This window comes from Gigantopelta aegis, chromosome 3 (assembly GCF_016097555.1).
Source record: "Gigantopelta aegis isolate Gae_Host chromosome 3, Gae_host_genome, whole genome shotgun sequence".
Taxonomy (NCBI): domain Eukaryota; kingdom Metazoa; phylum Mollusca; class Gastropoda; order Neomphalida; family Peltospiridae; genus Gigantopelta; species Gigantopelta aegis.
This window is the reverse complement of record NC_054701.1, coordinates 86,471,065-86,489,013: the sequence shown is the minus strand read 5'-3', so window position 1 is coordinate 86,489,013 and position 17,949 is coordinate 86,471,065. Positions and strand designations below refer to the sequence as shown.

General features: G+C 35.5%; 1 protein-coding gene across 1 annotated transcript in view; it reads right to left on the bottom strand.

Moving 5' to 3' along the window:
- Positions 1-7,178: 7,178 nt before the first annotated feature.
- The window catches only part of LOC121368914, a 19,900-nt gene continuing 9,129 nt past the window's right edge, over positions 7,179-17,949 (bottom strand). Inside the window, exons 4-5 of the mRNA XM_041493674.1 lie at positions 14,208-14,222; positions 7,179-7,300 (exon numbers count right to left, since the gene is read on the bottom strand). Coding sequence (XP_041349608.1) covers positions 7,179-7,300; positions 14,208-14,222 — 137 coding nt within the window. The remainder of the gene's footprint in view (positions 7,301-14,207; positions 14,223-17,949) is intronic.

Here is a 17,949-nt window from a genome sequence, read left to right as displayed (position 1 = left end):
GTATTCAAATAACTTTGTATGTACGAAAAAAATATATGTTTGGAAATAAAATGAAATTTAACCTAGTACCAATATTAGGACGATCAGAAACATGTTTAATATACAGCCACTAATTTTTTATGCATAAAAATATATTTTATATGTAATTACAATCGTTAAAAAGTCTCTGTTAGTCGATAACATCTTAAATATTGCAGTAAACTCAAGAATGTCCCTTTAATATAGTTTTCACACATACGATTATTTAAATTACATGTTTTAATTTCCAGATATGATCAGATGCATTGGTAACAATCAAAGTTATAAACAATGAAGCGACACTGACCTCGGTGTTTAAAACGTAATGAATGTACAGATAATTGATTCATGAATTTGGTCACAAAATATAAATATGATTTCTATATTTTCACTGTAACTAAAATACCATGAAAATATGACTTATCACCGAATATCACTTTTGTGGTTTCTATAAATCTGTATATTTCATAGATATGTAAATAATAATTCATTATATTTACAACTTCAATAAAATGTAGAGAATGATTTGTATATTTATTTTATGAAAGCTGAAAATAGTTTCACTACCAAAATTAGTTAATATAGTTTGTGTAAGAGTCTGCCACAAACCCTTTTGAAAATCTGCTTGACCTAGCTAATTTAAAATAATAATTCGCGGTCCGTTCTTGGGATTCGAACATTATGTATAAAGTGAAAATAAAGTTAAAGTTAAAGTTTGTTTCGTTTAACGACACCACTAGAGCACATTGATTTATTAATCATCGCCTATTGGAAGCCTATCGCCTATATGGTAATTCTGATAGTCTTAGAGAGGAAACTCGCTACATTTCCCCATGAGTAGCAAGGGATCTTTCATATACACCATCCCACAGACAAGATAGCATACTCCAAGTCGTTTGATATACCAGTCGTGGTGCACTGGTTGGAACAAAACATAGCCAAATGGGCCCATCGACGGGGACTGATTCTATTGTGACCGCCCATCAGGTGAGCACCTTACCACTGGTCTATCTCCCGCCCAGAAGTGATAAATACATCAGTAAGTAAGTAAATAAATTCACGGTCAGTTCTTGGGATTCGAACCTTATGCATGTAAAAAAAATAGAACAGATTATAACTTTAGTACAAAATAAAATAAATTGTCCATAAAAAATATATGCAATATTTCACCTAAGTTTCTAAACTTTTAGTCATGTCATTGAGCAAGTATTTAATGTACGTCAGCAAATATTTCCTAGTAAAAGAAGTTAAAGAAGAAGAAGAATATACAAATAGAAATAACTATTTGTCCAACGCGATCTTAGGGCAATGCAGGAGTTATTCCCCATGCAAATAAGAAGACTTTTACCCACAGATTAAGTTTGCAGAGAAGTAAATTGACCAACCACGAAGATAGTGCTTTTAAAATACACCCCCTATTTGATGGTGTAAGTAATTTTTCTAGCTATTTTAGTGATATATCCTGCAAGTTGACGGTGGGCAATGTCAAGTTCGAGGTGACAACGTTGCTTGATGTCGATGGCAAAACGTCGCTGTACTTTTCTGTCTGTCTGATTTATTTTCCCCCGGAAACATGTTTCTGCTGAATGAAACTTTCTCAATAGCCTTTTGATGACTTTTGGAAAAATGTCTAGTGTCACTTAAATTCTCAATGGAACCTGTCTGTGCTCCGGTAGCACCGTCAGTAGCATGTGAATCTCCATCAGTCGTGAAATAGCCAATGTTCAGTTTGTCTTCATCCACTTGAAATTCATTCACACATTTTTCTGCATATAAGCCCTCATTGCCGATGGAATCTGTTGTCTTGAGATTAACTGTACATTTTCCACTGTGATTTGGACTGTAATTTTCTCTCTTTTAAATCTGAGGATTTCAGCTTTTTTGCAAAGTTTGTTTGCAGTGTATATCCCAATAATTTCCTTTTTAGGTGTTTCGTTCTCAGCAATGGTGTAGACCGCTTGAGTTGCAGGCTGCAGGGGTGTGCTCGAGTGCCCACCGAAAAGTCTGTTGTTGTAACGGCAGTCTCCCTCGACACTTATCTTGTGATCACTGGTAAAACCTTTTAGTTTGTTTAATCGAACCAAATTAGACCGTCTTTCTTTCATATCCTGTCTGTTTATGTACACTGTTTTGGATCCAACATAATTGGCTGAATTGTGCATTCCACGCTTGCTTCCAACAGGGATACCAGCTGCGGATAAGGAATCGCGAAATCCTGTAATTCCAACTGATGTATTCATAAGGCCAACATGTATCCCAATATTAGGCTGAACAGCTTTCTGACCTCGTGCAGTGGGTAAAGTGACTTCTTCGTACAATTTGTGCTTCTTCGATCTAAAATGACATAGCTCACATTTTAAACCTAGGCGCCAACACATACCCCATTATTGATAGGACTGTTCGTCATACTTCAGATCACCATGACATGTTAGGAAGTTATTTCTATGTTCTCGATAAGATTCATTGAATAGACTGAGCACTTTACCACAATGAAGAAGTTTATAGCCATCTAAGTCTTGATTCGTTTATTTCAGGAAATCTTCAAAGGCATCGGGAACATCTGGGTGAGGCCGAAGTAACCGCATATTGCCAGTCGTCCCCTGTGAACCGGTGACCACATATGAAGATGCACCTCGACTCGTTGACGGCTTAGCCACTGCATCAAAGTCTTCCCTGGACAGTCTAGTACAGGTAGGTGATTTGGTGGCATTTTGGAGCAGTGTACTTTCTTTTTGGTGACCAATTACATATACATTTTTTCTTTTAGGGGGTCTACCCCAAACTTTTTTTTTCTTGGCGGGGGGTTTCCCCATAATAATTTCTCAATGTCAGTATATAAATTTAATTTTCTGTAGTCTGCCCCACTGTGACAAAAACATATTCTCACTTTTCAAAATTATCTGGCTGACAAATAACCCTGCCTCTGGGACACATTTGCCAGGTCCGCAGAATACCCCCTACTGAATACTTTGTCATGGTATGCAATAACAACACACTGAAATGATGGACGTATGGCTGCTAGTGGTTACCCAATATGCCAAAGATACTCCAAATAGAGCAACAGTTTTGTGATAATCACTGAAGTAATTAGAAAATGTTTCCCACATTCCACAATTTTCAACTTTAAAACCAAATGTAAAAATTGAGGTGAGGTGGCCTGAAAATACCCCCTGTATACAGTGTGATATTACCAGGTTTAACAATCAGTCAGACTTGGCCTAAAATAGAAATCTTTATTTAAACAAAACAATTCCAGTGTATCATACTAATAATTTTCTAGGGGCAGCTGCTGCCCATATTCCGAAATGTCACGAGTTTGGTTCACAATTGGTAGTGTTGTTCAAGGCCAGAATACGCTTATTTTGATGACGATTTTGCACGTTTTTTTTTGTTGTTATGACAAGTACTTACCTTCCGATTGATGTATATCCTATTTCCGAAGTTGAACGACTACAAAAAGAATTTTTTTGAGGCAAGTGAAACTTTGAATACGTCTTATTTTGCCCCAAAAAGGGCGATTTCACTGAGATATTGATAGATATATATAGTAATATAATAAAACAGCATAAAAATAATTTTTTGGTAATTTAAAAAAAAAAGCAATTTAGTTTAATTCGACATCGAAAATATTTCAAGGGAGGTAACTCTGACCCACTGACACGCAAAAGTGAAAATATAGAACTTCACAGCAGGGACACATTTTGATAAAATTAAACGTATTTGATGCTTTGTCATTATTTATCCACCCATTATTAACTTTTTGGGTAGAATATATATCATACTGAAGCGTTATTTTTAGAAGACAATGCATATTTAATTCAAAATAACTTAAAATAATGTTTTGCTTATCATGATGACTCAGCAGTTTCTGATAGCTGAAGTTGATTTTAAAAAACATTTTGATAATGCATAACTATTCAAATATAGACGTAAATCTATTTTTATGTAAATCATTTGAATGAGTTTAGCATATGACTGGATCAGTTTTATACAAAAGAATAGTATTAATGCAATGGAAATAAATTAAACAGAATTTGTACTTTTTAAGTCTGTTATATTTGTAAATACCTTTTTGAAAGAAAATGTTTCAGGTACCATAACTTCTCACATTGTGACACAAACTTAAATTTTTTGGTAACCAAGTAACATTAAATTCTAAGTATAATTATACTTTTTCATCACTTCATCAATGAATATTACCGTTAAAAATGGTAAAGAATTAATTATTTGTAAAAGATACTAAAAGTAAAGTGAAAATAACTACATACAGAAAAAACATTTGAAGGTGTGTTTCATCTGATGTAATGAATATTTCTGTTTACAAATATTATGTCAAACTAATTACAATATTTGAAACAAAAAGATAAATAACCATGGTCATAATGGGTATTTTTCTTTATTCAGGAAATGTGTAGTCTCTGTGCGTCTATGGAGAAACCTGAAATGGAAACGGAGTGGGAGAGTACACGTGGTTATGAGACAACTTTCAGTAGATTCAATTATACTTCAAGCTTGATGCTGTTATGTTTTCTGTTTCCAACTGTGACAGAACCTAGAACAGAAATGAAGTGTGTGACAATAATTCATAAACAAATTTAGACTAATACTCTTTCATGGATGCTAAATTTGGTAGATCTAGCCATAAATGTTTTATTATAATTCAAAGTGGTATATAGTTATATTTATAATAATTCATTGTTTGAATTTGTTTTTATAAAGCACTTTATTGAACTAAAATAATCATAGCTGCATTTAGTAAATTATTTAGCACACGTGTGACTGCTGTCTCATGCCTTAAGTGTTTCAGCTGCTAAAATATGTTTTGGGGATATTTTTTCTGGATAGAAATTTACCTTTCTGATATTGTACGAGTGTTTGGACATTCCTTTCAAAGGTGAAATATGGCTACTTATATTGCTTTGTTTCTAATAATGATATTGAAGGTGTAAAGTATGTAAATATTTTTGTAAGAAATTGATTAAACATATTGGCCAGTCATTGGCATTCGTCGTGTGATAAGTTTTTACTGGTTTGAGTTAAAAGACTGGTACATATGATAAGTTTTATTGCATCTTTTATTGAAATCTTCAAGTATTCAATATTATTATGAGTCTAGGTAAAAAAAAAAAAAAAAAATTGAAACAAGAAGCTTATTTTTTATGTAACGTGTATCCACTTTCCATCTGCGATCTAAACCTTTATGTTTTCCTTTTTATTATTGGTCTGGATGTACATTATTGTATAAGCGTAAATAAATGTGAACTGAAAATGTTATTCTGATGTAACATTTGCATCAATTATTATGTCATTAAATTACGTATTCCAAGATTTCTGTTTTTTTTTTGTCATTTTGGAGCGGTTTCGAACCTACCCCAAGAATACATATGTTATCAGAAATAATAGTAACCCTTTATATTTTCACTTGAAATTTTCAGAGATGCAACATTGATAACTGCTTGTAACATGTATAAGCTTACAACAGAAATTTCTCTGTTATTTTTTGGTTTACAAAAGTGGACGTAAATGACAATTAAAATCGTCATGTCGGCCATGTTTGGTCACAGAAGTACAAGGCTACTACGACTTTATTTTGCTTCATTTGGATAATATAGTGATGTTTTTTCAATAAGAGCAACATATTTAATGAAACTATGACCATAAAGAAAGAAAAAAAATTAAATTTTTTTTTGGTCTGCGGTACCTACTACAGGCCAAATCAGACCAATACAGTGACACTCCTCAAAGAGTTATCTCCCCTTGGCCAGTCGTCAACATATAACCAAGTGACTTTCGTGAAGTGCAAAATGTTAGTATTCATGTTGGAGCAATAAAATTTATAAATCGAAAAATAATTTTTGTTCTTAAGGTTGCAGATAAGTAAACTGACCAATCAGCGACGTGTTGCCCACGAAGATTGTGTTTTTAAAATACACCCCCTATTTGAATAAAATAATTTATGAGTTTGAAAATAGGTAAGAAATTGGATCTTTGACAGGAATTGTACCTACATTTATGGTGCACAGTTGTGTTGAATGGGATCTCACTTTCCATGAGTGATTTGTACATACCGAGTATGAATACATGGTTGGGGTGGAAAGACCTCCTAGCAGCCGTGAAATGGCAAAATGGGGGGTGCCTCCAAAACTAAAAGATTATTTCCAGATTTAGGTTGACATCATTCAGTTCAGACATACTTGCTGCACAAAACAAGGACTGGCCATCATCACTACATGTGTGATTCACCTGGACAAATTCTCTTTTACTATTTTTTTAAAATTTATGTTAATATGGTGGACAGTATGTTATGATTTACACCCGCTGCTACCTGAAAATGCATGAAAGATTGTTTCCCTTTTAAAAGGACAAAGCAATGATTATTTCTGAACTTTGATCCCCCCCCCCCCCCCCCCCCCCCCCCACACACACATCTGTATGCACCCTTTTACGCCCGATGTTATTTTAGGGCAGGACGTAGCCCAGTGGTACAGCGCTCGCTCGATGCGCGGTCGGTGTGGGATCGATCCCCGTCGGTGGGCACATTGGACTATTTCTCGTTCCAGCCAGTGCACCACGACTGGTATATCTAAGACCGTGGTATGTACTACCCTGTCTGTGGGATGGTGCATATAAAAGATCCCTTGCTGCTAATCAAAAAGAGTAGCCTATGAAGTGGCGACAGCGGGTTTTCTCTCTCATTATCTGTGTAGTCCTTCACCATATGTTTGACGCAATATAAATTGTAAATAAAAGGTGTTGAGTGCGTCGTTAAATAAAACATTTCTTTCTTTACTTTCACGCCCGGTATAGAGAAAAAGTCATATCCTGGACAGAAGCGGAATTATTGAACATGAAAATATAAGTAAAAACATTTGAGGTCTGGTTTGAACTTGACTTTGTTATAAAATTAACCTTTAAATTACATGTTTGTTCCATGAGGCATTTGTTTGACGTCGTGGGCTAATGCATTGTGCTTGTTTACAATGTACAAGTTATGTCAGTAGTGGGTTCGATTCCCTGATCTGAACGCACACAAACTTCAAACTACATTGTTTTAACAGGTATCGATTATTGAATAATAATCTATGCCTAGAAAAATAATGTGATGTAACAAATATGGATTAATGCTAAATGTTCTATGTTAAATGTTTGAGATGAACTAATTAGTAGACAGTCACGCAGGTGCGCGCGCAAATACCTTTATTCCTACGTATTTCACTTGACTGAAAGTGGGCAGGCTGGCTGCTGAATCCGCTTGAAGACTCGCTCTGACTGCACAGTAAATCTTAAAAGAAGACACAGATGTAAGTCATCATCAATATATGTTTCCAAGGAAAACCAACACATGTTTTTAATAAATCATAAATGAATGCAATTTTTAGTTCTCAGCCAGAGGTAGTTTATAGCTCTGTGGTAGAGCACTGACATGGTGAGCAATGCACGGATTGCAGCAATTTTTAAGATCAGATGTACTCAATGAACCCGTCATGTTACTCCCATCCCCGCATGTACCCCCACCTTTTAGCAGCAGCGATGTTTTTTTTTTATATATTTATACATGCATATATATATATATATATGTATGTATGTATGTATGTATGTATGAATGTATGTATCTATGTATGACCGGCCTCGGTGGCGTCGTGGTTAGGCCATAGGTCTACAGGCTGGTAGGTACTGGGTTCGGATCCCAGACGAGGCATGGGATTTTTAATCCAGATACCGACTCCAAACCCTGAGTGAGTGTTCCGCAAGGCTCAATGGGTAGGTGTAAGCCACTTGCACCGACCAGTGATCCATAACTGGTTCAACAAAGGCCATGGTTTGTGCTATCCTGCCTGTGGGAAGCGCAAATAAAAGATCCCTTGCTGCCTGTCGTAAAAGAGTAGCCTATGTGGCGACAGCGGGTTTCCTCTAAAAACCAGTGTCAGAATGACCATATGTTTGACGTCCAATAGCCGATGATAAGATAAAAAAAATCAATGTGCTCTAGTGGCGTCGTTAAATAAAACAAACTTTACTTTACTTTGTATCTATGTATGTATGTATCTATGTATGTATGTATGTATCTATGTATGTATCTATGTATGTATCTATGTATGTACATATGTATGTATGTATATATATATATATATATATATATATATATATATATATATATATATATATATATATATATATATATGTATATTGAACAGCATTGAAAACATATTGTTCGCCTCCATATTCTTGATCGAACGCAGCCAGCTGCCAGAACTGCACCAACTGTTCAAGGTCGACATGGGGTTATTATCGCAGACACTGTGCGTCGCCGTCTTCTCTCTGCTGGGTTGCGTGCTCAATCACCATATATTGGACTGATCGACATCGAAATGAGCGCCGACGTTTCGCAGGAATGTATCATCATTGTAGATTACAACGTTGGCATGGTGTGCTATTCTCTGACGAATCCCGTTTCCATTTAAGGAATGCTGATGGTCGGTTGCGGGTGTGGCATAGGCTACCACAATGACTGCCTTGTCCAGACGGATCGATGGGGTGGAGGGAGTATCATGGTGTGGGGCGGGATCAGTTATCATCACTGAACAGCACTCCATGTTTGCCGTGGCAGAATGAATGAATGAATGAATGTTTAACGACACCCCAGCACGAAAAATACATCGGCTATTGAGTGTCAAACTATAGTAATGCAAACAAATAAAGTGATGATCAACATCAATATAAAAAATCACGATTTAAATAAAAACACAGTGTAAAGAACTGTGCAAAAATACAAATATAACAGATAGATACTGATTTTTATTCAAAATTTTAACTGTATCTCGATGAAAAAAACAGGATTTGTGCTGTATTGGCCATTCTCAAAGAGAATGTTACACTCCTGCACCACGGTGAGAATGCCGTTTACTACCGGGATAACGTCTTGCAAAATCACGTCATTCCCTTCTTTTACCAGCATCGGGATATGCACACATTTCAGCAAGACAACGCCCGAGCGCACACAGCACGTGTTACAACACAGTATCTTGCGAACAATAATGTTCCTTTGCTTGAATGGCCAGCACTGCCCCCTGACCTATCGCCAATAGAGCATTTTGGGATTATTTTGGTCAACGCATCTCACATCGTCCACAAATGAATGACCTTAGAGCACTGAAAAACGCATTACAGCAGGAGTGGAATGCTATCCCCCAGAACACTACTCGCAGACTTATAGGGTCGATGAGAAGAGGTTGCATGGCTTGTGTTGCTGCGGATGGTGGTCATATGTGCTATTGACTTTTCATTGTGAACCCACGTGTCTTTCATACGTAGATGAATTAAAACTAATGAATGATTATGCATCCTGTTTTGTTTGTTGTCATTATCAGTCTTCCATCTATTGCTGTTCACAACAAAAACATTTATTGCTCAGGTATTCTTTTCGAAATCCAAACATTTGTTGGTGGTGCGTTTTCAATGCTGTTCAGTATGTATACATATGTATGTATGTATGTATGTATGTATGTATGTACGCCCGTGCTATTATAAGAAGATTAATTATAATAATGGCCCATTCTAAATCGTGAAATAACAAAAATATACAACTTTTGCAAACACCTGATAACATCACTGTTTTGACACTAATTCATGAGTGCATACCATCACAGCTGTAGTAGTAGTAGTAGTAGTAGTATATTTACTATATAGTAGTAGTAGTAGTAGTAGTATATTTACTATATAGTAGTAGTAGTAGTAGTAGTAGTATATTTACTATATAGTAGTAGTAGTAGTAGTAATAGTGGTAGTAATAGTAGTAGTAGTAGTAGTAGCAGTATATTTACTATATAGTAGTAGTAGTAGTAGTAGTATATTTACTATATAGTAGTAGTAGTAGTAGTAATAGTGGTAGTAATAGTAGTAGTAGTAGTAGCAGTATATTTACTATATAGTAGTAGTAGTATATTTACTATATAGTAGTAGTAGTAGTAGTAGTAGTAGTAGTATATTTACTATATAGTAGATTTTGTTTTTACATTTGAAACTGTTTATAAGATTCTTAAGTTCTTCCTCAGTGAATGGGTTATCTAACTAAGATAAACACAATCTGTATCATTACAGGTATTTAGTCCAGTGAGTTCTGTTCTGTGCTAGTTTTGATTTAGTAAACTAGTCTGCGATTAGCAGTCCTCTTTGTAGTGGTGTAACTTTAAGAATGATGTATAATTGTCCAGCAAAGGGTCTTCTCAGGAGTAGATGAGACACTCGATAGAGTATCATGCAATCAACAAATACTTTGCTAAATGTCGATTAGACTCTGCATTGTACAGAGATACGGTATTGATCACGGATAACGGTTTTGTCGTTCAGACTGTCATGTCCAACATAACAAAGACTGTGGCCAATACATTCACTGCTGCTAATATGAGACACTTACTGAGAAATGAGAATTATGTCTTGCTCTTGTTTCCAATAAAGTTTGTTTTGTTTAACGACACCACTACAGCTCTTTGCTTAATTAATCATCGGCTAATGGATGTCACACATTTATTAATTATGACTCGTAGTCATCAGAGAAAACCCGCTACATGTATCCATTAGCAGCAAGGGATCCTTTATATGTACTTTCCCACAGACAAGAAAACACATACCACGGCCTTTGGCCACTTGTGGTACACTGGTTGTAACGAGTAAAACCCAGTCAGTCGAATGGATCCACCTAAGGTGGTTCGATCCTGGGACGCAAGCACCTCAGGCGAGCACTCAACCTGCCCGTTGTTACCAATAAGTAAAATGTAAAATATTGTTGTTGGTATCTACTTACTAGTTCAAAATTACAAAAAGACGCCATGTAACCGATCTTGATAATAAAACATATTAATGTTTTCAAAAGATATATCGATAAAAATAATATATTTGGGATTATCTTTGTCCAAATTATTCACCTTTTGTTTAGCGAGTGGAAGAAATAAATATTAGCGAGTGGAAGAAATAAATATTGCGTACAAAATTATTATAGGCAGAAACCAACACTGAGAAGAAACGTAAGAATATAACAGAAATGTATTAAACAGACAGGCATATTGTAGGCATATTGCAATTTTAATAATAAAAAGGGCACCGTTGGCCGAAAATAATTTACATTCATGGTTTTATCAAGTTTTATAAAGTAATCCCTTTGACGTTATAGCATTAGATGTACTGAATGTTTTAATTATTCAAGTATACAGTTTATAAAGTAATCCCTTTGACGTTATAGCATTAGATGTACTGAATGTTTTAATTATTCAAGTATACAGTTTAATATAAATCACACATTTTATGACTTCCCGTTCAATGCACGTTTTAGCCATTCAATCTGAACGATAAAACCATTCAACGCAATCAAAACCGTATTTCTGTACAATGTAGAGTCGAATGGGCGCTGGGAGAATAGTGGTTGATTCAACGATTCATTATCCAGTGCCTCGTCTGGCAATACACACTTCATGCACCCTGTGAACAAAATGACCTGCCATTCCCAGACTAGTTTACGAAATCAAAACTAGCACCGGACAGAACTCACTGGAATAAATATTTTAAATCAACATAATTTGCTTCCATATGGCTTAAGCATTATTCTATATTTCGAAATAATAAAAAAAATAAAAAAAAACCTTTATGTGTTTAATCTTCTGTGCTACGTGGTGTCTATGCGTTTTGTAATTGCATATCACACAAGGTTGAAAACATTCGGACACGGTAAAGTAACAGGTATTTTTGAACTGACATTGAAGCCTACGGTCTTCCATCCATGTGCCTTTAAGGTTGAATCATCAAGGGCATTGTTCTCACTTCGATCCTCCCATCTGTGTCGGTTTGATGAAGACAGGTACTTGTTACCAACGTACCAGTAGATCTTATAAAACACATTCTCAGCAGATTGGTTAAAAATACAGCGAAACAAGAGTTCAGAATTCCTGCCAACCTTTGTCAAAGCCGTGTCTATGATTGGTTTGTTTACGCGTCCAGGGATATCTGAAAGAACGACCAGCATTGTTTACAGTTATATTAAAAAGCGTACAGTTAAATTAGATAAAATAAGAATTATAACTTATAGCTTTTTGCTCAATTATCAATGGTGGGAAATCTAACGTATTTCTAGTCACCCTAGTGTTTGCTATAGATCCAGGTCGATTATTAAAATAAAAGTGTGGTTTTGTTTAACAACACCACTAGATCACATTGATCAATTAATGATCGGCTATTGGATGTCAAACATTTTATATTTGTGATACGCATTCTTCAGAGGAAATCTGCTACGTTTTGGTCCTTAGCACCAGGAGATCGTTTTAATGCACTTTCCTACAACCAAGACAGCATATAGCACAGTCTTTGATATAACAGTTGTGGTCACTGGTTGGAATGAAAAATACCCAATGGGTCCGCCGAGGAGGTTCGATCTTATAGACCGGCTTCAGAATGAGCTATGTGCCACCCGGAAAGGACAGTATGTAGACCTGGGACCTAATTCACGGAACTCTCGCAACTTTGCGATCTCGCAGTGCAATCCTAAAAGACTTACAAAGAGGATGCTTTGTTGTCTAGCAGAGCCTAAAGAGACCGTTATGAATTATGCCCCAGTATTTTTGTATTCCATATCTTACATGTCAACAAAAAGGTTTTGGTAAACAGGCTTCTGGTGGTGGGTGTGGCAAAGATGGGGGTCAAATTAGGGCCCCTCTAAAAAAAAGCCTACTAGTAATAGCACTTAGATCAGATAACTGGGTGAACCGTTAAAATGAACAAGCATCAATCATAGTGGGGCGTCCAATTAATGAACCACTTGAATTTTCATTATGGCAGTCATTTTCAAGATGGTTGCCATACTGTCTTATTAATATGTATTTTAGTAGAGTTTAGCGATATCACTCAACTTATTGTAAAACAAGGCCTCTGATGGCGAGAGGGGCAAATAGAACAGAAATAACCTTTCAAATTGAGATACAAGCATGACACTTGGCACAGATGATCTCTTTGGGTAGTTTGTCAAATTCAATCAATGAGCAACTTGAAATGTTAATATGGCGGTCTTTTTTTCAAGATGGCCGCCATATTATCACACCAATATCTGTTATTGAAATAACGTCCTATTTTAGTAAATTGATGTGTTTTATGTAATAATTCTGTTAGTATTTGGCCATAATGTTTTGGAGAGGGCCCTATTTGAACCCCCATATTTGCCACACCCACCACCAGAATCCCGTTTACCAAGACCTTTAACATATATGATGAGGAATATTATTACAAGCAGTATAATTACTTTTGAATATCGAACGGTACTTGTAACTTAACTTTGCGGTACGTGTCAAAAGGGCCCTGTCGAAGTTTAGATGCAATAACTTTGGATTAGCTGTAGACACTGGCAAATTTAACAATATAAATTATGAACAAAGATGGTGCCCTTTTTGTAGAAATAATGATGAGTTTTTTTTTTATTGAAGACCAACTACATGTATTACTCGAGTGTAAAAAGTATACGGACGTAAGAAAAAAGTTTAAATAAATAAATAAATATAATAATTCAATAAATATTTGCATTTACCACCTTCGATTATTTTTGTGAAGCTGATGTCATCTACAAATGAACTATTGCTGTACAATTTGTTATTGTTTTTATACTAGGTATCTGTAATAAGAAAGCTAAGTGATGATGATGATGTTTTGTAAGTTAACCACTTGCATGCGACAAAATACATATGGTTTTTTTTTTTTTTGTATTTTGGGCCTGTGGCCTTAATATTGAATAAACGTGTTCTGTTCTGTTCTGAATACCAAAAATACAGGTCTACATAATGTCCTTTCCGAGTGGCACTTAGCTGATTCTGAAGCCGGTGTACTATCTCGGTCTACCAACTGAGCTAAATCCCGCCTGCCTGTCCATTGTATGGGAAACACGAAAGACACGTACTTCGGAAACTAAAGCCAGTGACTTTAAAATAGGTAGTGTAAAGGCTTTAATGAAATACTTGGAATATATTTTAACTAGAACAAATACAAGCACGTGAAGGTATCAACCACATAGCGGAACCCTGCTACTAGCTATGGTTCTTCAAAACTCTCACCCCATCCCCCAACACGCATCCGAAAATGAAGAAATACCAGAGGAAATTAAATTGAAGCAAAGTGATTGATAGACTTACAATTTAAATAATAGTATAACTGTAACTTACCTCCGTCTTTAGCAGCTATGAAAACAAAAAAAATAATATGTTAGCACAAAAATTAAGAAACAATATGACGTTATCTAAAATATACATACAATAGATTGAAAACGGCCATCTTAAAAGGCTAGTTTTTAACTGTCCAATATCATGTAGTACAAATTAACCTTCTAAATGCAAAAGTAATCGCAGTAACTTTGTTCTAAAACACAAGGAAGTTATATTAACCCAAGTCAAACCTGTCTTAAGCGGCCACATAAAGTAGTAGTCAAAAGCGATCGCTTAAGACAAGTGACTATCTGTTATTGTTTTATGTTCATTGGGGATTGGGGTATGAAGGAAACGAAAAAAAAAATATTCGCAAAATGTGTGAAGCCATTCTTACATAAGTTTGCAAATGATTGTATTTGTTCATACCCAGATGAACGTAAAAGAAATAACAGACAATACTTATAGATGAATTTGAATCATACTTGCTAATAATAAAACCCTCACCCTCAATAAAGGCCACCGCAGACCTTTGCAACAAGGTGCAATTTTTGTTGCATGCAACTGAAATTGCTCCGATCAAACATGTTTGATTTTATTGCATGTAATTGCATCAAATTGCACGCTGACGCAAACGTGTGCGCCTTCCATGCAACAAAACATTGACGTAATAATTTAAACTGCCAATGAACGGATAGATAGTGATCACATGACTCAAAATGGCAGCCTCCAGTAGCATGTGGTCTACAGAAAAAGATGAAGAATTAATGGTGATGTGGCAGGCAATGTCATATCTTTTTGACACAACATCCCCTGAATATAGCAATAGGGCAATATAGCAATATAGCAATAGAGATGTGTCTTGCAGAGATGGAATCTGCGCTTGGAATATCAGGTATGTTTATACAGTTTTTCTACACAAATTGTGTGGTTATATCCTAAAGGACCAAAAAGCGTGTGGGACGAATTCAGTGCAACTTTACATAAATTCAGTCTTCTACGTCATAACAAATATGTTGTAGAACATATCTTGATGACCACCATCGAAACAAACACGGGAAAAAATCGCCATTTTGACTGTCACGTGATCACTGTCAGACTAAAATTGCTGGTTGTCGCATGTGTGTGCGGATCAGTGCAACGAGAAAAAAAGTTGCTTGCAATCATACAATTTCAGTTGCATGCGACAAAGTTGCAAATGTCTGCGGTGACCTTAAGACAACTTGCCCATATAACATGACGATGTAATTTTTACGTTCATCGAGAAATGAAGAAATTCTCCTTGCTACGTCTGGACCAATGAAATGGTGCATATATGCAATGGGATGATGTGTATATGTATATGTATGTATGTATGTATGTATGTGTGTGTATGCATGCATGCATGCATGCATGCATGTATGCATGCGTGTATGTATGTATGTATGTATGTATGTATGCATGCGTGTATGTATGCATGTGTGTATGTATGTATGCCTATGTATATATAAACACGTTTTTATTAATGTTAAAAGGAACACAAAGCGATTATGTATATGCTGCAATAAATATAGAATATCAGGATACTTCATTTTGATATGTGGTTATTTGGCGATGTAACACAGTTTTATGAACCAAGCTAAATAACCACGATATCAAAACGTAGTAACCTGATTGTTTTTTTTATCATACAACTCCTTTCAAGTTATATTTTTTGTAATATGTTTCAGACAAAAGCGGTATAGAAACTATTAGTTTTATCGTGTAGAAACTACTTCCGGATGTCGGGCAAAAGCATGTTGGGAATGGCATAGCCATCCTAAAAGTTATGTGTTTCCAAATTGTAAATAAAATACTTCGATTATATTTTAAAGTCTGTTGTTCACATTTACTGGATAGGGGGTAGTTGACACCCCTACCACACTAACTACAGCTCCGCACATTGCATGATTTTAACAGACGTAATCGACTTTTTAACGATTGTAATTACATTCTAATATTTATACTAGGTTAAATTTCATTTTGTTTCCTAAAAGGAATATTTTATTAATCGGAAACATCTTACAACGCAGCAAACTCAGGAATGTCCCTTTAATATCCCTACAGTTTTTGGTCGTGGGGCCTCCGAGGCGACCAAAACTGTTGGAATATTCACAGATACACCGAGTATAGGTATAACTGACTTATACCCCACTTTTGGTTGAGTTCATTAGTATATTAGTTCTAGGGCAAATAAGATCAATAACTAGAAAGTAGTAAATAATGAAACGAAAATGACATGGACCACACATCGGCAGCCTCCATTTTGTTCTGAAGTAGTGAAACTATCTATTTCAGTTGTTCGTGGTGCACATGCAAATGCAGTTTTTATAGTTTTTATCAGCGTGTGTTAGGGCTGGTATCGGAATGTATTAAAACTCAGGAACCTAGTTTTATTGCTGGGGATGGGAACAGTATGGAGAATTAAGTAGTAAAATGACATTTTCGAAAATATTTTTAGATTTAGATCGTCTAAAAATCAACATTTTATCATATGTTGAACTAGAAATAATATATAAATATGTTTTAAACGTTTGGGTAATTTACTAGTTGGCATTGCATAATTTTTAACAGACGTAATGTGCTGTAAATCTCTCAAGGGAACTGCTGTGGATATATGCGCGTGTGTAATTAGATGGCTCTTTCTGTTGGTTTACATATGATGAAAACATAATTCCAATTTTGGTATAAGCAAATGATGTTACCCAGCAAACTAATTATTGTAAATGGCTAGTTCTATTGGTTGAACTATTACGAAAACATAATTTGAACTTTGTTATATGCAAATGATAAGTGTCGCCAAGCAAAGCCAGTTTTGTTTTATTTTGTAACGACGAATTGTGACAGACGGTCATGGGTGTGAAAATAAACCAGCGATAATTTTTGTTTTAAATTGTAGACCAGAATGGAAATTGTTTTGTTTAGTTAAATTGACTACTTTTTCTGTGCATTTTAATTTGAATGACCCGGAAGATTTTAGTCTTATCTGCAGGAGGGAAAACGTTAAGGATAGCCAGTTACGTTACTGATTCCCGCGAACACGTCTAAGAACACGTGGTGTTGTGTAAGTATATTAAAGGTACACGACAGCTGGACATGTGTACCACAGGAGGAAATTAATCTACATTCCCACAATAAGGATACCTAAAGTGTTGAAGAATTCGAAAGACAGTGCATTGCAACCGAAGTGTGAACTTGACAGAAAGTGTTGATAATAGTCGTGCGCTTTTCCAGATCTGCACGTGATCATCCAATATAACAGCGGATATACCTTCCGCAAGTTAAGACAATACATGTTAATTCCATTATTCATTTTTTTTAAATATAAGAGTACAGCTAAATGAAAAGTGTAGGTGTATCATAAGACACCTACACTGTTTGGGGAAAAGTGTAGGTGTATCGGTCAATACACCTACACTTTTAACAAAAGAAACCATGTCAACGAGACCGGGAGTGGGGTATAAATAATCAGAATCACTTGAACATTTATTTTGGATTTGTAAATGAACCCAGACATTTTGGATATAAAGCTTAGAGTCGGCTGAAATGTGTTCGCATGCATATACACGTACTTTAAAATATATTAAGCTTATAGAAGAATTAATTCTTCTAGGTCATATTGATAATTTTATGTCTAGCTTTTTATTGTTCCTTGTCAAATACGGCAGAAACCTACCCCCCCCCCCCCCCCCCGGCAGTTATATAGCTTTGCTACTCTAATGACATGATTAAGTATTTCAGGATC